This window comes from Panthera onca, chromosome A2, assembly GCF_046562875.1.
Source record: "Panthera onca isolate mPanOnc1 chromosome A2, mPanOnc1 haplotype 2, whole genome shotgun sequence".
Taxonomy (NCBI): domain Eukaryota; kingdom Metazoa; phylum Chordata; class Mammalia; order Carnivora; family Felidae; genus Panthera; species Panthera onca.
Window position 1 is genome coordinate 7918562 of NC_138340.1, and position 24072 is coordinate 7942633.

Consider the following 24072-nt stretch of genomic DNA (forward strand, 5'->3'; position numbering starts at 1 on the left):
TGTGGCTGGGTGACGTTGGGCATGATCTCTTTGACCTTCCGTTGTCTCATCTATAAAATGATCACAAAAATCCCCGTCAGTCTAGAGCAGGGCTGTGAAGCTTTCTACGATGATGGGAATGTTCTGTCTGCTGTCCAACACAGTAGCCACTAGCCACGTGTGGCTATCCAGCCCTTGAAATGTGGCTAGTGCAACTGATGAGGTGGGGTTTTCATTTTCCTTTACCTTAAGTAGCCACAAGTGGCCAGTGTCTATCATATGAGACACTGCAGTTCTGGAACTTAAGTGGGAGGGTGAATATATAGGATTTAACGTGTAGAAAGGTTTGCCTGCTTCACTGCGGTTTAAAGATTTGCAGTATGTAGATATCCCGGCCCAGAAGAGTGGGGGGCAGCCTGGGCTCAGAGAGGAAAAGCAAAGCTGGAAAACTAGGTAGAAGTTTCCAGGGAATCTGAACCTTGTGCAAGAAGCAAAGGAGACACAGACATTTTCCCAAGGGTGTTTCAAAGGGAGGCAGAGTCGGGGAAAGGGTGTCGGGCTGAGGGTCGGGAGGCGGGTCAGGAGGCGATAGCACTAATCCCAGGTGGCAGGGGGAGGCCGATGAGACTTCTTTGCTCTGGACCTCAGTTTCCCCAAGTGCAGGCATGATGTCCCAAAGGCCTCCTCCGTTGGGACACTGTCACAGTCTGAGGATGTGGGTCAAAGGGCAGAGGTGGGCATGTGACCATCAGCTGGGCTCTTGAAAATCCTCGTGGTGGGGAGTTCATCTTTCCTCAGGCAAAGGTGACCAAGGGCAGTGGGGCACAGCAGCAAGGCCTTGTAATCTGAATAGGACAAGGGAGACCTGGGGAAGGGGCGGCGTCAGTTAAAGCTGACATCAGCCACTTGCAAGCTGCTTGGTCCGGCACAATGGCTCTGCCTCTTCCAGCCTTTAGAGGACTGCGCCCTGTGCTAAACTCAGGAGGGTTCTCTTATTGGCTCTCCGGCAGTCCTGGAGGTATACTATTACAGGCCTCCTTTTACAGATGAGGAAACTGAGGCCTGGAAGTGATCTCACCCTGTCGAGGAAATAAGGCAGAGACCTCACTTCACCTGTTGTCTGTTGTACAATGACAGCTGCCTGATAACGGCCTGATACTTTCATTATTATTGCTACTTTTTTTTTAAGTCAGCTTTATCCCCAGTGTGGGGCTTGAACTCATGATCTGGAGATCAGGAGTCGTATGCTCTACTGACCGAGCCAGCCAGGTGCCCCTATTATTGCTACTTTAGTTCACCTGCACAAAATCCTGAGCTGGATGATAGTTCTCCCTCTTTCACAGAATAACAGGAAGCTCAAGTTAAAACGCTTATTTTTATTTTTAAAATGTATTTTTTTTTAATGTTCATTTTTGTGAGAGAGAGAGTGTAAGCGGAGAGGGGTGGAGAGAGAGAGGGAGACAGCGGATCTAAAGCAGGCTCTGCGCTGACAGCACTGAGCCTGATGTGAGACTCAAACTGACAAACCGTGAGATCGTGACCAGGCCCTCAACCGACTGAGTCACCCAGGTGCCCCTAAACTTATTTATTTATTCACTTTATTCATTTATCTGTTTACTTATTTATTTACTTATTTAAACATTTTAAATGTTTGTTTATTTTGAGAGACAGCAAGAGCTCGTGCGGGCAAGAGCAGGAGAAGGGCAGAGAAAGACAGAATCCCAAGCAGGCTCCGCACCATCAGCGCAGAACCTGATGCAGGGCTCAAACTCACAAACTGAGCACAAATCAGAAGTCAGAGGCTCAACTGACTGAGCCACTCAGGCACCTCTAAACCTATTTAAGTAAGCACCGCACCCAATGTGGGGCTCAAACTCATGACCCGGAGATCAAGAGTCACATGCTCCACCGACTGAGACAGGTAGGTGCCCCTAAAATATTTGTTTTTTTAATCTACTTGGCAAATAATGAAAAGATGGACCATCCTGGTGTGGACAAAGCACTTTCATAGCTCATTAGTGTTGGTGGGAGTTGGCACATACAGCTTTCCAAGAGTGGTCTGACAATATTTATTAAAAACATAACTGCATGCATTTTGACTCAGCCATTGCAATTTTTAAAGTACTTATCCTAAAGAGACATTTGGACAAAAACCTGCAGATGAAGGCATAAAATGCCCATTCTAGTATTGGTCAGAATAGTGAAGAACTATTATTAAAAATATCCAACATTAGAGCATCATTAAATTATGCTTCATCTGTACAGAAGAATATGCAGCCATTAAAAACAACGAGGTGGGAGGGGCGCCTGGGTGGCTCAGTCGGTTAAGCGTCGGACTTGGGCTCAGGCCAAGATCTCACGGTCCTTGAGTTTGAGCCTGGCGTCAGGCTCTGTGCTGACAGCTCAGAGCCTGGAGCCTGCTTTGAATTCTCTCTCTCTCTCTCTCTCTCTCTCTCTCTCTCTCTCTCTCTCTGCACCTCTCCCACTTGCGCTCTCGCTCTCAAAAATAAAACATTTAAAAAAATTAAAAACAATGAGGTGGGGAAAACCAATGAGCGTTTAAATTTATTGAAATGACAACATGTTTATAGTGAGAAGAGCCGATTTCAAAATGTTCTGCATTGTATGATCCTACTAAAAGAGGATCTACTAGAAAAGGCAGTTCGTCCATCAAAATATTAATGATGTCTCCAGTGGTAGGATTAAGAGAGATCTGTATTTTCTGTTCTGTAGTCTTCGATATTTTCTGACTTTTAGCAGTGAGCAGGTATTAATTTTATAATCAAGGGGAAGCCTATTTTATAATCAGGGTAAGGAAATACCGGTATTTGTTATCTGGCAGGCACAAAAGCACGGTAGATAAGCACGCAGACTCTGAATTGAGCCTGCCTGGATTCTAGTTCCCACATCTCCAGTTAATGACCTGGTTAGTCAAGAAAGCAGGTAACTTCCTCGCTCTGTGCCTCCGTTTCCCCCTCGCTGTAAAATGCAGATAATAACTGCGCGGATAATAACTCGGATTACTATGTGCCAGGCATTGCTTGTTTTACGTAAATTGTCGCGCGGAATTCTCACAACAGCCCTATTATAAATGGGTCACAGGCGGGGAAGGAGGCGGGACTGGGAGCTCCCCGCCCCCAAGCGCCTCCAGGAGTGGAGCTGGGGAGAGACAGCGGGATTAGAAAGGCACGCACGAGGGGCGCCTGGGTGGCGCAGTCGGTTAAGCGTCCGACTTCAGCCAGGTCACGATCTCACGGTCCGTGAGTTCGAGCCCCGCGTCGGGCTCTGGGCTGATGGCTCAGAGCCTGGAGCCTGTTTCCGATTCTGTGTCTCCCTCTCTCTCTGTCCCTCCCCCGTTCATGCTCTGTCTCTCTCTGTCCCACAAATAAATTATAAAAAAAAAAAGAAAGGCACGCACGCGCAGACCGAGTGGAAGGCGGGGCGAGGACACGCGGGGGATTCCCCCCTGTGCTATTGGCTGTCGTGGTTGTCATTAGCCGAGAAGGCCGCCAATGAGGGGCGCGGCCGCTTCGCCTGGGGAACCGGAGGGCTGAGCGAGCGGAGGCTCTCGGGCGGCTGCAGGTGCGACGAACCCCGAGGAGGGTGAGGGGACCTGGCGTCACTCCCTGAAAGTGACCCCAGCGTCGTTTCCACTTAAGGGGACCCCAGTGTCATCCTCCTTTCCTAAGAGTACCCTGGCGTCATTTCCCCCTTCCCTAGGGGGCTCCTAGACTTCGACCCTTTTTCCTTTTTTTTCTTTAATTTTTTGGTAACCTTTATTTTTGAGAGACAGAGCCAGAGCATGCGCGGGGGAGGGGCAGAGAGAAAGGGAGACACAGAATCCGAAGCAGGCTCCAGGCTCCGAGCTGTCAGCACAGAGCCAGGTGCGGGGCTCGAACCCACGAATCGTGAGATCATGACCTGAACCGTCAGATCATGACCTGAGCCTAAGTCAGACGCTTAACTGACTGAGCCACCCAGGTGCCCCGACCCTTTTTCCTGAGCGCGATCCCTAAGACGTGCCCTCTACCGGAGGAAGACGCCGGGGTCCTCCCTCCTCCTTCCTGAGGGGGGCGCCAGAGCCATTCCCACTTCCTTAGGTGGACCCCGCTTCGTCAGCCCTTCCTTAGGGGACGCAGGTGTCAGTCCCCTTCCCTTCGGCGGGGCCCCGGCATCGTCTTTCCCGAGGTCTAGGCTCATCCCTTCTTCCTGAGGGGGTCCCCTCTCATGTCATTCCCTCCTCCCCAAGTGTCCCCAGTGTTCCTTGCCGAGAAGGGGCCTGGCGCTGCGCCCCCTTGGCTGAGGGCTTCCTGTCACCCACCCCCGCCCCCCGCAGCCGGAAGGAGCATCGCCACCCCTTTGCAATTTGCGCAGACCCAAGGCAGGGGTGTCCCGCATGGTGCGGACCGCGAAGCCCCGCCCCCAGCCGGAGACAGGGGGAAGGCAAGACCCAGCGCCCCCTCAAAGTGTGTGCCTGTTGGGGGGTGGGGGGACACCAGCTGACACAGGAACTTACCCTGTCACCTGAGAAATTGTGTAAGGAACTGGGGCTGTTTCTCCTAAAATGGGAGCCGCAGGAAGGATCGAAAAGTGCCCTGAAATATTTATCAATATTTCAACATCAGTATTGCTGCCGTGGTCAGCAGGACCTTACGGAGTCATTGGATATGCGTGGGACTGTCACCTGGAAGAGGGACTACTTAGGGTCCATGAAGTCCCAAGAGATCTGATGGTAAGGTTAGAGGGGGAGGTCAAAAGGGCTTCCCTGGGTGGAGCTGAAATCCCAACAGGCGGAGCGCACCGAGCTGGCCAAATCCGCAGGCTGGAAGGCCTGGCCTTTCAGTCCCATTCAGCCCCGCGAAGATTCCTTGTCCGTCCACCGGCGATCAAGAATTGTCTAGTCGATATTCCACTGTGTGTGCGCCGCCTATACGTGCCAGTGCATCGGTGGAGGAAGAATGGAAGGATTCTGAACAGAGGCCTTGGGGACTTCCGCAAGCGACTCTTGCCTCAGGGTTCATTAAGGAACAGTCTGTCTGTGTCCCGCTGCCTCGGTGACTATACGCTGCAGGAGGGCAGAAACTGCTCCTAGTTGTCTCTACACAGTGCCTGGAACATGGTGGGCACGGAAGTGCTTGCTGTCCCTGCCCTAACCCCTCACTTGGTGAATCCTTAGAGGGACTGAGAGATGACCAGGGAGGGTGAAATGTGATAAGGGGAAGGCACGCAGTGCAGATGGTGTCAGCACAGAGCCAGGTGCGGGGCTGAGACTCAAACACCCCCCCCCCCCCCCCCCACCACCATGGCTGAGACTCAAACACCAGCTCCTTGGCTAACCTTCTTCGTCTTTCCTGACCGTGAAGCTACCAGCAAGTGAAGACAAAGAGGCCGCAGAAGTCAGCCTGGGGCGGTTCGGTTTAAAATTTCCCACTAAACAGGGCGCCTGGGTGGCTCAGTCGGTGAAGCGTCGGATTTCGGCTCAGGTCATGATCTCGCGGTTCGTGAGTTTGAGCCCCGCATGGCCTGGAGCCTGTTTCGGGTTCTGTGTCTCCCCCTCTCTCTGCCCCTCCCCTGCTCATACTCTGTCTCTGTCTCTCTCTCTCAAAAATAAAGAAACAGTAAAAAATTTAAAATTTCCCACCAAAGTTGTCTGAATCAGCTGATTGAATCTCTGGGAGGATCCTGGAATATGTAGTCTGAAAAATGTTCCTGAGTGCCCTGTTTAAAATGTGGCCTGATAAAAGCAAAGTCATGACCTTAAGGTCTGGATGGGGTGCTGGGGCTCACAGGAGGGAGAGTTCTTTATATAGGGGGAGCTGTGGATGCCTTTGCAAATTGTGTTCCGTTTCTTATAAATATAATTTGCCCAGGAGTTTTGAAGAATGCTAATTAAAAAAAAAAAATAGGGGGCACCTGGGTGGCTCAGTCGGTTAAGCGCCCGACTCTGGCTCAGGTCATGATCTCACGGTGGGTTTGAGCCCCGGGTCTGGCTCTGTGCTGACAGCTCAGAGCCTGGAGCCTGCTTCGGATTCTGTCTCCGTCTCTCTGCCGTCCCCCCTCCGGCCCCCCCACTCTCTCCCTCAAATATAAATAAATATTAAAAAATAAGAGTAATAAAAATAAAGATAAAAAGCAGGAACAAGCCTAAATCAGGTAATTCTACACCCTGGGCTCCACGAATCTTTTCTACCTCTCCTCTGGAAATAGTTCCTTTTTTGTCTGAAGCCCACAAGAGGGCGCTGCATTCCTTTTAGCCCACACCTCCCGCATCAGCCCAGATACGGTTGATCAGGAGCCGGATCCGGCCTGAGGGTTGTGGGGAGCTGCAAAAGCATCACAAAATAAGTCAGATGGGTTGGTGGAAGCCCCGAGTTTTCACAGGTAACAAGAGCCAGTGAGGAATTTTAAGGTATGCAGGTAAAGTGCTCCGAGGTCCTGAAACGTTACCATTATCGTGCCGACTTTGACCACCTTGATAATTCTGAGTGGTGTTAAGCTGAGTAATTAATCAGGTTTCCAGTGCTTCCCTCATTCCTATCAGTGATACTACATTTATTGTGCTCTTACTGGGTGCCAGGTGCTACGCACTGTTGGTACCCCCGTTTTACAGATGAGGGAAGCCAGGCACAGAAAGGATTTGCACTAAGTGCCAGATATGGGTCTCGAGCCTAGTCTGTGGATTCTAGGGTATTCTTCCCCCCCCCCCCCCCGCTTGCATTCTATCTTCTGCAATATTTATGTCCACTAATATTTTAAAACCAGAACGCACGCCCAAGGGAGAAGATATTCACTGCGTTGAAGGCACGTTGTATTGCACAAAGCAAGGGACTCTAACATCCAGAACAACAGTGCCCTTCACAGAACTAACGTCGTCCACTTGACCGCGAGTGGGAAGTTATCCGCTTACTGTCCCTATGGATCCTTCCTCTTTCGCCTTCATCTTTGATATGGCCTTCTAGACCGAGAATTCCCCTCAGCTTGTAAACATGCTGTCTTCTGAATCTCAAAAACAAAACCCCACACCGTCCCTGAATGCTTTGGTTCTCTCTAGCTTTCATCCAGTCTTTTTTCTGCCTCTTCTCACCCAGGTGTCTCGAAAGAGATGTTCTCTTCCCCAGCTTCCTTCGCCAGTTCAGTGCTGCCTTCTCAGCAACAGGACCAGTTCCAAGGAGGCGTCCCATAAACACTTACTGAAGGAATCTATTGCTTTACCTTCACAAATCGACCAAAGTGGTTCTCAGCAAGATTACTTTCCAGTCCACAAACCCAGGGGGCATTTGAAGGGTTCTGTCTTTCTCAACTTCTTTGCCTTTCTTTCTTTCCTTTTTTCTTTTTCTTTCTCTTTCTTTCTTCCTCTTTCTTTTCTTTCCTTCCTTCCTTCTTTTTTTCTTTCCTTCCTTTTTTCTTTCTTTCCTTCTTTCTTTTTCTCTTTCTTCCTTTTTCTTTCTTTCCTTTCTTTCTTTTCTTTCTTTCCTTCCTTCCTTTTCTTTCTTTCTTTCTTTCCTCCTTTCAGAGAGCACTCTTGTGCACATGGGCAGGGAAGGGACAGAGAGAGAGAATCTTAAGCAGGCTCCACACCCAGCGTGGAGCCTGATGCCTCGCTCGATCCCATGACCCTGGGATCGTGACCTGAGCTGAAATCAAGAGTAAGACGCTCTGAGCCACGCAGGTCCACCCCCACCTTTGCATTTCACAGCGTTGTTCCTTAAATCTTTTTGTGCTCAATTTTTTCTCCACTTAGCTTATGTGATGTTGCATTTTTGTTGGTTTTCCTCATGACTTCCTGCTGCTGTTATGTTTCTTGGAGCTTCTCTTCCATTAACTCTTTAATGTTTCTTGGAATGTGCCTTTAACCTGTTGTTCTTGTTATAATGGTTTTTTTTTGAGAGAGAGAGACAGAGACAGAGACAGAGCATGAGTGGGGGAGGGACAGAGAGAGAGACACACAGAATCCGAAGCAGGCTCCAGGCTCTGACCCATCAGCACAGAGCACGACGCGGGGCTCAGACTCATGGGCCACGAGATCATGACCTGAGCCGAAGTCGGACGCTTAACTGATTGAACTGCTCAGGTGCCCCCGTTGTTCTACACCAGTATGTGTTGCAGTGTGGTCCCTGGACAACAGCATCAGCATCAACTGGGCATTTGTCAGAAATGCAATTTCTTGGGATGTAATTGAATGAGAGACTTCTGGAAAACCCAACACCCATTTATGATTTAAAAACAACAACAACAATGTAGCAAACTGGATATAGAAGAGAGTTTCCTGAACTTGATAAACGTTCCAGCAAAAGTTAAGGTACAGATCACAGAACATCTTTTGGCAAACATCAGATTTACTAGTGGCGGATTAGAAGCAGCCCTCTTATTATTAGGAAGAAGACGGGGTGCGTGGCTGGTTCAGACAGAGGAGTGTGTTACTCTTGATCTCTGGGTCATGAGTTTGAGCCCCACATTGGGTGTAGAGATTACTTAAATAAAACTTTTTTTAAAAAAGGAATAAGGGGGCGCCTGGGTGGCGCAGTCGGTTAAGCGTCCGACTTCAGCCAGGTCACGATCTCACGGTCCGTGAGTTCGAGCCCCGCGTTGGGCTCTGGGCTGATGGCTCAGAGCCTGGAGCCTGTTTCCGATTCTGTGTCTCCCTCTCTCTCTGTCCCTCCCCCGTTCATGCTCTGTCTCTCTCTGTCCCAAAAATAAATAAACGTTGAAAAAAAAAAAAAAATTTAAAAAAAAAAAAAATAAAAAATAAAAAAGGAATAAGACAATTATCCCCACTATTACCACAACTAACCAACATTTCACAGATGGTCTTAGCTACTGGTATAAGGCAAGAAAAAGAAATGAGTGGTAGAACTATTGGAAAGGTGACATTACACTGTTATTGTTTGCAGGTGATTTAGTTACCGGCTTTAAAAAAAAAAAAAACTAGAAAGAGGGAGGTAGAAGATCAATATACCAACAACTTTCCCATATGCCAGAAATACCAATTTTAAAGGATCAAAGAGTAAAGATCTCATTGACAACAGCAACCAGACCTATAAAACTCCCAAGAAAAAACCCTTTGTGGAGTAAGTATAAAACTTTCCTGTGGACAGGAAAGAAAAATTCCCTAAATAGATAAATCAAGTTCATGAATTGAGATACCTAATGTTGTAAAAATGTTCTTTCTCCCCAACTCAATAATTTGAATGCAACCCAATTAAAATTCTGATTTTTCGTTGAATTTCATTCATCACAGGAATAAATAATGCAATAACAGAATAGCTCGGGGTTTTTTTTTTAATAGAAAAAGGGAGAAAGGAGTTATTCTATATATTAAGACACGTTATAAAACTGTAGTAATTAAAATGAAGTTGATGCAAAAATGGATATTTAGGTAAAACAGCAGAGAGTCAATAAAACAGAAGAGAGGTCCCCATGCACTTATGAGAATGTTCTATATGATTGGGATAGCATCTCAAAACTATGCCTAAAGAAGTAATGAGTCAAGAAATTGTTTGAAAAATAAATGGTTGAACAGCAGTAGCTATCCATACAAAAAAAAAAAAAAAATCCCACTAAATTCCTACTTGATACCATTCATACCAACAATTCCTGTTGGATTTAAAAATAGTACAAAAACAAAACAATAATATCGGAGGGAAAAATATTACCAAAATGTCTTAATTTCTCTATTATTCAGGATTCTTGATTTTAGCAGAACCAACAAAAACAAAGTCTGGTTAACTAAGGCAGAAACAATTTATGGGTAGGCAGCTGCAGAAAATGGTGAGAACCAAAAGTCCTTCTTAAATATGACACAAAATGGGAGAAACACCGAGAGTGATACATTTGATTGTGTGAAATTTATAAAGAGCTTCTAGAAACAGTAAGGATAGGGCTTGTTACCACCATTTTGGAGGACGATCTGGCAGCATCTAAGGAAAGCTGTGCTTAGCCTACAATCTAGTAAGTTCCACCTCTTAGCCCCCTGGAGAAATATACACATTTGTGCCCAAGGAGACATGGTTAAGAGTGGGCATTTCGTCCTTATCTGTAATTCTGAGAAATGAAAAGACCTAAACATCTGTCAGTAGTGGAAGAGATAAAACACAACATGGGTAGCTGGTAAAAGGAATGTGTGTGACATCGCACATGGAAAGATCTAGAAGTCTGAGGAGGAAAAGCAAGTTGCAGAATAATACAGGCAACATTGTGCCACTTTTGTAAGGAAACACAGAACATTACTTACTGCATTGTGTGTGTGTGTGTGTTTAATTTAGAGGGGGCTAGAATGGAGAGATAGTAATATTTCAGCTCAATCTATAATGCTCTAATTTTTTAAAGTTAATACTTAGGTATTTAACAAAGAGAAATGAACATGGCCCACAGGGCCCCATATGACACCATGTTCCTACTCCCTCTCAGAGCTTCATCCAGACTTGCTTCCCAGTGCCTCAGGACCTTTGCACATGATGTTTCCTCTGTCCAGAATCTTGCCCCTCCTTTCTCCACCTAGTTGACGCTATCAGTTCCTTTGGATTTCTGTGGGAAAGCCAACTGCTCAACAATGCTTTCTCAGGGCCTCTGACCTAGGTCGAGCTCCTGGCTTTCAGAAAGCTTACCTTTGAGCTTAATTACATACGTATTTTGTGATTATGAACTCTAGCTCTAGGAGAAAGAGGCAGTGTCATGTTTGTTTCTTACTGTGTCTGAACACCTCACTTCACATCTGGTAGAGTAGCCATTCGAGAACTGGTTGGAAGCATTAAAGCCTAAAGGCTAGAAAAATAGGACTGTGTACTTTCCTAAAACAGTTGTTATCTTGAGGCCTCAAAGCTGACACACCCCAAAACACTGTCACTTCCCTTCTGGAACTGCGGCCTCCTCAAAGGTTCTCTACCTCTGGCTGCTTAAGGTTGAAGCCACCCAGGAGCATTCCTAAATTCTCTGCCCTTCTTATCTAATCAGTCTCTCCACCAGTAGAGTCGACTTCTCTCCACTCCCACAACCTAATCCAAACTGCCATCCTCTCTCACCAGGCTAATGCAATAGCTGCTTGGCCTTCCCCGGTGCGCTCCAGGTCCCAGCCACGTCCACGCGGCTTCCAGAGCCGTCGACGTTCAAATGCAAACCTCACCGTGACCCTCAGCTGCCTGCCACTTAGCACGGTTTTAACATTGCTTCTGCAGCCTCTGGCTTACCTGGAGAGTTGGCCCGGTTTCCTGGGGACTGAGGCGTCCTGGGACGCCAGGCTTTCAGTGTTCAGACCGGGAATGTCCTGGGCAAACCAGAACCAGTTGGAGGCCCTGCTCCACTGCTAGGCTATAATCTCCATGAGGGCGGGAATCGTTTGGGGCCTGTTCACTACCGTTGCCCCAGTGCCCAGCACAGCAAGGTCTTTTTTAAATGGCTGTTTTTGCGGAGTTTGAAAGGGAACGTAAATACTTACCTTTGTTGGGCCAGCAAGCTTACACAGGGCCTGTTGCCCAGTAGGTGTCCCAAGTACCATTTTTGCGGGTAAGAAACTGCACCTGACTGCTGATTCCCGAATTGCTTTACTGAATCAGCTAAACCTGACCTCCAGAGGGGGGAGGAGACGCCACTCTGGGACAGGCCGTGTGGCTTCTGGCCACTGAACTACATGCAAATTCCCCTGGACTCTAGATTCGATCACTGTTTCCAGAACCACCGATCTACACACTGACCCCCACGGGACCCCCTTCTATCCCTTCTCACGATCACAGTGGCAGAGCTGCCCGAACCACTCTACCACTGAGTGGCCACGTGACCTCGGGCAAGTCGCTTCTCGGAACCTCGATCTGTAAAGAATTCAGGCTTGCCCTTCCTAGAACCCAGCACTCTCGGGCATCAAATCATGTGTAGAAACACTCTGCCAATGCTAAGAGGCTATCCAGATGTTACATTTGCAACTTCTAGTTCTCCCCCATCCACTCAGTGCAGCCAACGTAGACTTGTTTTCTGCTTCCAGGAAGCGGCCCAGCCAAGACAGCCTTCAGGTGAACTGAGTGAATGAAGCTGAACAGATGGGCAGTTAGGCTTTCCCTGGAAGGGAAGGAATCAAATGTTTCCTGGCTCAGCTACTTGGGAGAGCCTATGAAATTCCTCATAGTTGAGGTCATACTTCTTCCCTCTTTGCTCCACTCTCCCAGCACAGAGAGAGTTAATCGGCTTAAGAGATCCAGGCCAGGGACGCCTGGGTGGCTCAGTTGGTTGAACGTCCGACTCTTGATTTCGGCTCAGGTCGTGACCCCAGAGTCGTGGGATCAAGCCCTTCGTTGGGCTCTGCACCAAGCGTGGAGCCCGCTTAAGATTCTGTCTCCCTCTTCCCTGCTTGCATGCTCTAAATTGAAAAATAAATAAATAAAAGAGATTGAGAGAGAGAGAGAGAGAGAGAGAGAGATTTGAGAGAGAGATTTGAGAGAGAGAGAGAGAGAGAGAGAGAGAGAGAGAGATCCTGGCCATATAATGCCTTCACAGGAATTGTTTAGAAGAGACCAGGCTATACGGAGCCTAAGAACATTCCCAAGAACCCCTTTGTCTTTTTAATACCCAGGCGCCAAAACAAAAGGCTCAGTCTGTGTGACTGAAGCACATAAGAATGACTGGATAGATTTTCAGTGACCTGGAAGGCATGTTGGGATGGTTTGCCTTACAATAGAGCTCCAGGGAGCCCTAAGAGAGGTGTCAAGGAGCTGGGTCATTGTCTTCAAAGCAGCCAAAAGTGACAAAGTGAGCCCTGTGTGGCCTGTCTACTGGGAGAAAGATGCCCTACATGTCAAGTTGATGGGCAGAGATAACGGGCTGCTTTCAAATTCAAAGTCAAAATCAAAGACTTGGATACATCTCAGAAGACTTCTTTCTGTCCCCAGGTTCGAGACCTCCAGCTGAGAGCCCGGGTGGAAGACACTAGTTAGTTTGTTCTTTATTTTCATTGGAAAGTTATATGGTTACTTATCAACAAAATTGACTGTCCAGGGCAGAGATATCCAGTGGTTTCTATGTACAGGACCATCCCTGGGGTCCACACCTCTGCAGAGGCCTCACCCCTCGAGGCCTCAGTCAGCTCCTTCCCAGGCCTCCAGGAACCAATCACAAAGACACAAGGAACAAAAACGGCCCGACCTCGGCACCTGCTTTCACCCCAAGGGGAGGTGGCGGCTGCTGGTATGGGCCGCGGGCCTATTCTCAGGGAGTGGGTGCAGGGGCCTCTCTCCTGGGAGCCTGCCCTCATGCCTCCCCTGCCCAGAAAGGCTCTCTTGGACATTCCTGGGACTACTCTGACAGGCTCGTGGGTCCCACTCTGGCCTTCTTTTCTCTCTACTTGTCATTTTAACACCGAGGCATCTCAGCCTCCCATCTTGGAGGATAAGCATTTGCTCTGGCGCCTTTTCTTTTGTCCCTGTTTTTGTACAAAAACAACAATACTCTCAATCGGACCGTTTTTTTGCCCAAGAAACAAAAGTGGCTCAACAGGTACAGTTCTGCTGGTCGATCTGCTTTCGGCAGGGTTCCATGGTGACGGCGACACCCACCCCGCTCCGGCCGGATGTCATGTGGGTCACCTCGCTCCAGGTGTCGGTGTCTGGGTCATAACACTCTACACTGTCCAGGAACGTGTGACCGTCGTAGCCTCCTGCAGGGACAGCAGAGGACACAATCACTCCCTCTGAGGGCAGGGGAAAGAAAGAGCGGGGAGGACCCACAAGAAGCCTTCCTGCTGGGACGTGAGCCCACCCCCAAAAGACGGGGCTAATCAGTTCTCTCCACCCAGGTTTCCGCCCCCAGGGCCTCACCCAGAACGTAGATTCTTCCCTGGTGCACAGTAATCCCCAGGGCGCTTCGCCGATGCTTCATGGGAGCTACAAAAGTCCACGTTTCTGTCTCCACATCATAGCGCTCCACGCTGTTCAGCTGGTCCTGACCATCGTAGCCCCCCGCAGCATAGATACAGTTGTGCAAGACACAGACTCCTAAACCGTACCATGCAGAGAGGGTGACTCCGGGGCCTGGCACTGGGGGCCTAGCCACCACCTTCTTGGGGGCGCCCTCCCCTCTCCCCTCTCCCGGGACACCCTTTAGAAACAAAGCCGCGAGAGAAGAGCTTGGACTCGGTCAGAATCGAGCTCTTCTGTGTGTGCCACAGGGTTTAAGATCAAAACAGGAAGCCTTCCCCAGGCCTGGCCGAGTTTCATCCTCAGGAGTGGGAGGGTGTCCCTCCACCGTCCCCTCCCGCAGCCCCCACCCACCTGCCCCACTTCGGATGGTGTTCATGGGTGCGATCATCCGCCACTCGTTTCTCTCTGGGTAGTAACACTCGGCTGAGTTGAGGCGGTTTGTGCCATCAAAGCCCCCAACGGCATAGAGCAAACGGTTGAGGACAGCCACTCCCACCCCGATCCTTCGAGTCAGCATTGGGGCCACCAGGTGCCACTCGTCCCGCTCTGGCTCATACCTGCAAAGGAAGGACAGCGACAATGGCAGTCGTAGCTGACCTCGGGGGAACACGTACTGTGACCCGATATTCTGCCAGTTCTGTAGGCACTCGAGCTCTTTCATCCTTCTAGCTATTCTGAGGGAAACTGAGGCTCACAGCCCTCATCTGTTCAAGGTTACTGCCGGTGGCCACGCCCTGCCCCTCGGCCAGGCCCCGTGCTGTTATGTGTCATCCCACCCAAACCGCACCCAGCCTGTTGGGCAGGTGGTCCCCGTTGCCATCTCCCGTCACCTCCGGGTGACAAGATGGAAGCACAGAGGGATGATACGGCATGTCCAGGGTCGCCAAGGACGTGGCGCTGGGGTTTGACGCAGCCTTCTAAGACACCAGAATCCTAACTCTAGCAACTAGGCTACCACGCAGGATGGTTTTTGCCCAAGTGTGGGGCTTACTTAAAATTCCCATTGCCCAGCCTCACTCCGAGCCCACCACCGATGCCAGGTCTCCAGCAGTGGGCTAGGGAGTTTGTTTTAACAAGTGCTCCAGGGGAGAACCGTATCCTGGATCACACTTCTGCAAGAGGAGAGGGCAGAGGACTGGCTGTGCAAAAGCAGAAAGACCAAAATACTCAGCTTCTAAACGCAGGGTCACCATGCAGTTGTGCAGGTTGTGCACTGTACAAGGGTACCATATCCCAGGGGCACCTTCCACACAGAACACCTCGTACATCTGTTTATTATGGCAATTTTGAGGCAGATGGCAGCGAGGTGTCATGGTTTAATAAAATTAGCATTTTACAGTAACTTCAAAATCATAGAACTCTTTCCAGACCTGCAGAAGAAGAGTTGTATGGGTTTGTGACAGCCCTGTAGGCGATTCCCGGGCCCAGACACATCATCCAAGGTCCCTGACCCTACATCTCCCAGGAATTTAGCTTCACCTGGAGGCGTCCACTCCCTGAAGGCAGGGCACAGAGAGACAGGCACTCGACAACAGGGGAAGTCTCCACATCCCAACGGGTTGGGACCCGGTAGCAATGGGACCCTCAGCATCCACCCCGTCCGGGCCCTGCCACTCACCTCTCCACACTGTTGTGGTGGATGCAGCCATGGGAGCCACCCACGGCATAGATGTGCCCGTCGATGACCCCAACCCCAATCCGATTGCGTGGCACGCTCATGGGGGCACAGGGTGACCACTGGTTGGTCATGGGGTTATAGCAGTCCAGGGCGCTGGAGTCGGTGTTGCCGTCGGGCGAGTTGTTCCGGCCACCCACGGCATACAGCAGCCCGCCCACGACGCAGCCCGCCAGGCCACTGCGAGGCACCTGCAGGTCCGCCAGTCGGAGCCAAGTGCCATCGCTGGGGTTGTAGGCCTCCAGGTAGCTGAGCGACTGGCGGAAGTAGCCGCCGGCGGTGTAGATGAGCCGGCCCACTTTGGGCGCCCGGCAGGGCATCACCTGCGTGGGCTTGTGCAAGGTCAGCTCCTGGAAGATCTTGACCAGGTAGTCCTTGCAGCGGGAGTCCGCCTGCAAGATCTCGCACTTCTGCAGCTGCATCTGCAGGAAGCGGGGTGTCAGCGAGTGGCATCGCACGGCCCTGAGCAGCGCCTGCACGTAGAACCGCCGCTGCTCGCAGTCGTACTTGACCCAGTTGATGCAGGCGTGGAAGACCTCGGACTCGCAGCGCACGTTCAGATCGTCTCGGCTGATGAGAGTCACCAGCTGGCAGTGGGACAGGTTGAAGAACTCCTCTTGCTTGGCCACCTGTAGAGGGCATTACCGTGACGGGCTGACTCCCGCGTGCCGCTCCCCTGAGCCCGCCACGGCGGCGCGATCGGGGGGACACGTCTCTCAACCTGCCTCGGACAGTCTCAGTTGCCAGTCTGGTAAAACGGGGATTTGAACGGTATAAACTTCACAGGTCGCGAAGATTAAATGGGCTGGTGCCACACACGCCAGGTGTATGGGACGTAGGCACTCAGGTAAACGGGCAAAGAGACGATGTACAACGTACCTTTTTGTTTCATTTTGTGCTTGACCTACAAGGTTACCCGTTTGTTGTCTTTTTTAAACAACCTTACTTTTTCTTTGTTTTTCTTTTTAAGTTTCTTTTTTATTTAAGAGAGACAGACAGTGCAAGTGGGGGAGGGGCAGAGAGGGAGAAGGAGACAGAGAATCCCGAGCAGGCTCAACACTGTCCGCGCAGAGCCCGACGCGGGGCTCGAACTCACGAAACCATGAGATCGTGACCTGAGCTGAAACCACGAGTCAGCCGCTTGACCGACCGAGCCATCCAGGCACCTCCGACCTTACTTTTTCAAAAGGGTAGATTGGCTAAAAAGGAAAAAGTAGCAGCGCTAGAATGTTCTAGAAAAGTGTAGGCCCTAAAGAAGAAGGCTGAGCTACAATATGGCCCACTACTTTCTAAGTAGGTGACTTGGGCAAATACCTGAAACGCTGCAGGCCTTGGTTTTCTTCCTCTGTAAAGGGGGTTTGTGTTAGCAGCTACCTCACAGCCGGGCGAGGTAGCCAACTATATAGTAGGGTAGACAGGGCCCCAGGCAAGTATTTCTTGTCAGGTACCAGTCTATAAAAGCAATTTCAGTCAGCCCACATCAGCAGGCCACCAATGCTCTGGTAGGTACCCCAAGCCCATGCAATCCCTTTAAAGAAACATTATGCAAGCCTGTCGGAAAGCCCTGCTCACAGACCGCCTTTCTGGAAGCCATAGGCCCTAGGACCAGTGCCAGAGGTCCACAGGGCATCTGGTCAACCCCACATGTGTGGTAGAAGGGAGAACATCTGTCCCTTAAGAGGAGAAATGGAAACCAGGGCACTATCTACCCCGGCTGATCCTAGCCCCTGGAGGAGGGCTTTGAACATTTCCAGGAAGAAGGGGCGCCTGGGTGGCTCAGTTGGTTGAGCCTCCGACTTCGGCTCAGGTCATGACTCACAGTGTGTGAGTTCGAGCCCTGCATCAGGCTCTGTCCTGACGGCTCAGAGCCTGGAGCCTGCTTTGGATTCTGTGTCTCCCTCTCTCTCTGCCCCTCCCCTGCTCACACTCTGTCTCTCTCCCAAAATAAATAAATATTAAAAAATTTTAGAGAGAAAGAAAGAAAGAAAGAAAGAAAGAAAGAAAGAAAGAAAGAAAGAAAATTTTCAGGAAGGCACTCTAAACCACGGGACTCTCCAAGGCTTGGGACCTGGGGTACAGCCCTCTTGGGCCAGACCTAGGGGTGGTACTTCCTCTTAAGAGAGTTGAGAAAATCCAACGCTCTGAAGAATGGAAATCACTTAGAACCGGGGTTGGCCCAGCCAGGGCTCAACAAACACTTATGATTAGCATCATCCCAAGGGCACAGCCACCAGTGGGTGCCACCCAAGAATTTGGGCTCATCACTGTGATTTTAGAAGGAATCTGTCATTTTATGCTCACAACTTCCTCCACTCAAAAACGAAAATGAAACCAAGAACAGCGTAAGGACGACACTGCGTCGACCAAAGAAAACTCGTCTAAGGGTCACATCTGAGGGAGGCAGCATGTCACGGGTGTTCCATAAAGATCTGCTGACGGCCTGAAGCATCGGGCCCTGCTCTGTGCACCCCAGGGCTGAGCTGCTGTCATGTTCCCTGCATGGGAACGAGCTTCATGGGTCCATCTTCGTGGGTCACTGCCTTCTCTTGACCCCGGAGAAGTCAGTGACCCACGAAGATGGACCCATGAAGCGCTCGCCTTCCTCGGCTGTTTCCCAGAGTCACCCCAGATGTGTAGACTAGGACCCCAGAACCCTGTTTTTCTCCAGCTCCCTGATCTGACCCTTGTCCATCCGTCGCCGGTCCTTCCGACACCGCCCCCAAGCCCTGCCTTACGTCTCCCCCCACCACTCACCTCTCCGAAGTGCATGTAGATGTACTCGCGGGCTCGCTGGTGCAGCTCGGCACAGCCGATCTGTTCGGCGAAGTTGGCAATGCCAATGGCGTTGCTGGGGTCCAGCTGCTGCACCAGGAAGTCGCTGCAGGCGCGGACGACACTGTCGATCTGGTACATGACGGCGCCGTTCATCACGTGGAGCACGCACTTCTCACCCATGGAGATGGAGGCCGTGTAGGCAAACTCAATTAGGCGCTCCATGACCTTGGGGTGGATGCCCTCAATGGACACCACCTCCATGCCCTGCTCCCGCAGCCCGTTGGTGAACATGGCCTTGAAGACAGGGCTAGATGAGGCCAGCACCACCTTGTGAGCCATGAACTGGGCGGCCGGCGCGTCCTCGTATTTGACCTGCAGTGTGACATCACACAGCTGCTGGCTGAGCCGCAGCTCGTTCATGATGCCAAAGGCCTGCTTGGTGTGGTCCTCTAGCGTGTAGCTGAAGGTGCGGTTGCCGTGCTGGGAGGGCGTCACCTCGGCTTTGCACTCGGTGGAGGCGTACATCACCGCGTCCCCTGCCCCCTCGGGGCGCTGTGACCTCAGGGGAAGGAATCGGGTGCGGGCCCCAGCCCCGCTAGGCCTCGGTTCCGGCTGCATGGGGTTCCAGGTGACAAGGGACAACAGCACCACGGGCACTCAGAGGCCTGGAGGAGGGAGAGCACAGGGCTGGGGCAGGGCCTGGGGTCGGGCCTCCTTTTATAAGATAAAGCGACTCCTAGACCAGTTTTCCTTCCCAAGCCCAGGCGAAGCAACGTCCGTTTGTGCTAACTGCCACGTGCCCCCACCAGCCCAGGATTCCATCTTAAAAACACGGGTCAGACGATGTCCCTCCCTTGCTCAGAATCCCCCCACAACCCCCCGTGGCACAAAGGGTAAAACCAAACTCTTCAATGGCCTCGTAAGCCCTACACAGTCGGCCTCCGTCCCCTCTCCCCTTGGCTCACTCTGTTCCAGCTTCCCTTCCCTTCCTAGATAGAGCATGTCTATTTTTTTTAATGTTTATTTATTTTTGAAAGAAAGAGAGAGAAAAAGCATGAGCGGTGGAGGGGCAGAGAGGGGGTGGACAGAGGATACAAGCAGGCTCTGTGCTGACAGCAGAGAGCCCGACACGGGGCTTGAACCCATGGACAGTGAGATCATGACCTGAGCCAGTCAGTCAGAGCGTGTCTAGCTCCTTCTTTCATTCTCCTCACCAACATTTACTGAGTATCTACTGTGTGCCAGGCGCTGTTCTAAGCACTGGAAACACAGCAGTGAGAAAGGGGCATAAACTGTGCCCCCCCCTGGAGATGATGAGGGATGGGCCATGAGTAAAATAAGCAAGAGTTGAGTATAAATTATGGTTATTAAAAAAAAAAAAAAAAAAAAAAAGACGACAGCACTGTGATAGTGTGACTTGGGGCAGTTACTTTAAATCACGTAGTCCAGGGCTCTGTGAGAGCTGAGACCAGAAGGATGTACACACCAAAGGGATGTTCCAGGCAGAGGGAAGGGCAAGGGCAAAGGCTCAGAGGCAGAATGAGAGAGACAATCTGGGGACTGGGAGGAGTGTAATGAGAGCTACTGACGACTAAAGGGAGGGTTTCCCATGAAACCTGTGGAGTCTGGAGGGCCGGGCCATGAGCTGCCCTTTTGAAAGGTCCTTCAGGGAGAAGCCGGGGAAATCTGCAAGAGGCTCCCCAGGTTCTCCATTTATCTTTCCCGGGCTCCGCGCAGTCATCTCCTTCCTGTTTTATTTCCACCGCAGCACTTGTCAGAAACCGAAATGAGCTCCGAGCTCCGAGGCTTGCTCTGACGGATGGCCCAAGCCCCGGGCCCTCAGCCCCGGCGCTTCAGAAGGCAGGGAGCCCTGCGTAGGTCACGGTGGTGCCCACCCTCTCGTGTGCCTCCCCCACGGCCTGCCCGGGGCCTGGCACTGCTCAGGGGTCAGTAAGCGACTGGCTGGCCGACTGCCCGCTTCACTGTGCCTGCCAGAGCACCCTCCTCCACCGGGGCCCAGGGCGCCGCTTGACCGCCTCTCCCCGGCTGAGGCCCCTGCCCTGCCTCCTGGTCTTTGGCCAGTCGGTCAGCGGTGCCCCTTGGACACTGGACACTTCCCCCCACGAAGCAGATAAGTGGGGGGGACTGCGCATGCCCTGCCTGAGCCGCCACCGAGGCCTGGAGAAGGGAGGAAGTGACCCCCGCCGCAGCCTTTCGACTGCCGACCCCAGGGCGCAAACCAAGCTCCCCAACGCGCCGCGCTCCCCGGCAGCCGGTCCGAGGGGCACTCCCTGGGCCTCTCGCCCGGCTTGCGTAGCTCCCGGGCCACCCCTCGAGTCGCGCCGTCCAACAAAAGGCCAGGACTCGAGCCGCGCCCTCCGCGGGGCCGCGGGAACCCCAAGGCGACCGGGCCCGCGGCGCCCTGTCCCCCGACCCCCGGGGCCCTCCCGGCCCGCGGCGCCCGCAGCCCGGGCGCAGGCCGCCTCACTCACCCCGCCATGGCCGCGCTCGAGCTCCGCCTCCGTCGCCCAGGCCCGGGCGCCTCCATCGCTGCGCGCCGGGGGGAGGCGCGGAGCGCGCGCAGGTCACCATGACTAAGCAGAGCCGGGCGCCGGCCGTGTCAGAATAAAAGTCCCCGCGGCCCCGGGGCCTCGGGCGGCGGGGACGGCAGAGGGGCCGTTCTCCCCGCCCCCGCTCCCGCGGGCGTTGGCGGAGCAGCGCAGCCCCAGCGCGGCGACCGCTACGCCCGTCACTACGGCGCGGCGCACCCGGCCGCGTGGTCGGAGCCGCCGTGAATCAGCCCCGGGTTCGAGGCCCGGAGCGCCCCTGCCTGCACCGGAGATCGGTGGACAGCCCTCCCGGCCGGCGCGCTCACCTCGGCCCCCGCGTAGCCTCGTAGCTCTCGCCGCGAGGTGGGGATGCCCGGGGCGCCGCGGCGGCTCCGGGCACAGTGGTGCCACCCGCGCGTAGAGCTTCCGGGAAACCCGAGGGTCCGGGGCCCGGCCGGGGCGGCTCCCGCCTAACTTTCGCTGTGGGGGGCCTGAGGGCGCCTCCGCTGTCGGGGGACCTTGGCTCCGGGGCCGCAAGGCCAGCGGGGTCTCGGACGTCGGGTGGGGGGCGGCCTCGGGAAGGCCTGGAAGGAGGCGGGGAGAGGGCGGGGAGGGCGCGGCGGGGAAGGAGCCGAGATTCCCCGCCCTTCCCGCAGGTGCCCGGCGCCCCGGAGCGAGGAGCGGGCGAGGGCGAGGGTACACGGCCGGGCGGGCGCGGTCCGTCCCCGCTTCGCACTGTCCCTTCCATCCGTCCGATTCGGTCGTCTCAGCTGCGCGGGGCTGCTCTGCCCGACCCGCTCTGCTCTCGCGAGCCCCACACAACCCAGGCCTCACGGTCCAGCGGCCGCCGGATCCTGCTAGAATTATTTACCTAGTTGGCTTTTCCTTGCCTTTATTTTTCAGTCCCCTCCAATCTAGAGGCGCGTGAAGCTCGCCTGCGGGGGTTTGAAGCCCGGCCCCGCCACTCTACCTCTGTAGGGATACTTCCATAACTCAACTTCTCCACTCTTCAGTTTCCTCTGTAAAATGGTTACTAATACTAGCAGCCACGTGAGGACCGAATGCGAATGCTGGTGCCCAATAGATATGAACAATTGTTATTTTTCATGGTAACGGATGCTGATTCATCATTTTTGCTGATTATGATATAAAGTTAATTTTTAAATGTATTTTATTTATTTATTTATTTATTTGCACGTGTGCACAGGGAGGGACAGAGGGAGAGAGAGACTCTTAGGCAGGCTTCGCTCCCAAGAGGGAGCCTGGGGAGAGGGGGCAACCAAAATCAAAAGACAGAGGCTTTTACTGACTGAGCCCTAGGCACCCCTAAATGTACTTGTTTTTGAAAGAATCCATCTTGGGGCACCTGGGTGGCTCAGTCGGTTAAGCATCCAACTGCGGTTCAGGTCATGAGCTAATGATTCATGGTTCATGAGTTCTGGCCCCATATTGGGCTCAGCCCTGATGGTGCAGAGCGTGCTTGGGATTCTCTCTCTCTATGCCCCTCCCCTGCTCTCGCTCTCTCTCAAAAATAAACTTTAAGAGAGTCCATCTTAGCCAAACTATGGAAGGAGCCTAAGTGTCTGTCCATAGATGAATGGATAAAGATGTGATATATATATATATACCTATACACACACACATATATATATACACACACACACATATATATATACCTATACACACACACACACACACACACACACACACACACACACACACAATGAGATATTACTCACCATAGATAAAGAATAAAATCTTGCCATTTGCAGCAACATGCATGGATCTAGAAAGTATTATGCGAAGCAAAACAAGCCAGTCAGAGAAAGACAAATACCATATGACTTCACGCGTGTGGAATTTAAGAAACAAAAGAAACAAAGCCAAAGAGACAACCCAAAAAACAGACTCTAAACTATAGAGCACAGTGATGGTTACCAGAGGGGAGTAGGGTGGGGGGGGGATGGGTGAAACAGGTGAAGGAGATTAAGGAGTGCACTTATCCTGATGAGCACTGAGTAATGTATAGAATTGTTGAATCACTATATTGGACACCTGAAAGGAATATAATACTCTCTTTCTCCCCATTTGCGCTCTCCCAAAGTAAATAAACTTACTGGAGGGGTTGTGGGAGGGAGGATGAGCTAAATGGGTAAGGGGCACTAAGGAATCTACTCCTGAAATCATTGTTTCACTATATGCTAACTAACTTGGATGTAAATTTCAAAATAAAATAAAATCTATATATATAAACTTAAAAGAAAACAGAACGATTAAAAAAAACGAGGTCAACATTCAGCAAATATCTTAATCCTTTTCACTGGCTGCATAGTATCTCACAGTTTGGATGTGCCACAGCTTATTACACCAGGATCCTGTAGAGGGCCACGTGGGTTGAGTTCAATCCTTTGCCTTCGTACACAGTACTGCAATACACATCCGTGTTCATGCATCCTCCTGCACGTGTGCAAGTGTACCTTGGATAAAGCTCTCCAAGTGGCACCACTGGCTCACAGGGTCCATAGATTTGATTTTGAGATAGGAGAGATTGCCTTCCGCCACGTTCTAGAGGTTTCCCGTAACCTGGGCCATTCCGTTTATTCGCTGACTATGCTATAGCGCCCCTTCTGGAGCGGTCCAGAACTGCAGCTTCACTCAACAGCACCCCCTTCTACCGTCCTCTGGCTTGGATTTAATCCTAGACAGCAGGGATGTTGAATCTCGAAAATTCACTCCTAAGGCTGGCGGAATCTTTTCTTAGACCAACATCTTTTTAGCGTGGCATTTCTTTCCATTATTCACCTAGTTTTCATTGAGATGGACTCTTTTTTTCCTTGTATAAAAGACTTTATATAGAGTATCTTAGGAAGCAAACTTCCCGAGTAGAGTTGAAATTTGAATCAGTTTGTCATCTAGCTTTTCAGGAATGCATGTATATCACATATGGTAAGAATTATTCCTATGAGATACTCGTTTAAAAAAATTGGGGGGGGGCAATCTTCAGATTCTGTGTCTCCCTCTCTCTGCCCCTTCCCTGCTCGTGTTCTCTCTCTCTCTCTCTCTCTCTCAAAAATAAATACATTGTTGCACTATATGCTAACTAATTTGGCTGTAAATTTTAAAAACTAAAATTAAAAATAAATAAATAAACATTTACATTTGTTTTAATTTTTAAAAAAAATTTTTTTTAACGTTT

The 24072-nt window shown here is 51.4% G+C and overlaps 1 protein-coding gene across 2 annotated transcripts; it reads right to left on the reverse strand.

Moving 5' to 3' along the window:
* Window positions 1-12879: 12879 nt before the first annotated feature.
* KEAP1 (kelch like ECH associated protein 1) lies at window positions 12880-21686 on the reverse strand. Of its 2 annotated transcripts, none has more exons than XM_060630219.3 (6): window positions 21203-21686; window positions 18307-18992; window positions 15496-16181; window positions 14229-14434; window positions 13776-13952; window positions 12880-13615 (listed from the first exon to the last, which is right to left on the reverse strand). In XM_060630219.3, exons 2-6 carry the CDS (start codon window positions 18943-18945, stop codon window positions 13449-13451), a joined length of 1875 nt encoding a protein of 624 aa, XP_060486202.1. In that variant the 5' UTR covers window positions 18946-18992; window positions 21203-21686; the 3' UTR covers window positions 12880-13448. The 2 variants fall into 2 exon arrangements, with proteins under 2 accessions (XP_060486202.1, XP_060486201.1); XM_060630218.3 differs by lacking the exon at window positions 21203-21686 and adding an exon at window positions 20820-21191.
* Window positions 21687-24072: the final 2386 nt, after the last annotated feature.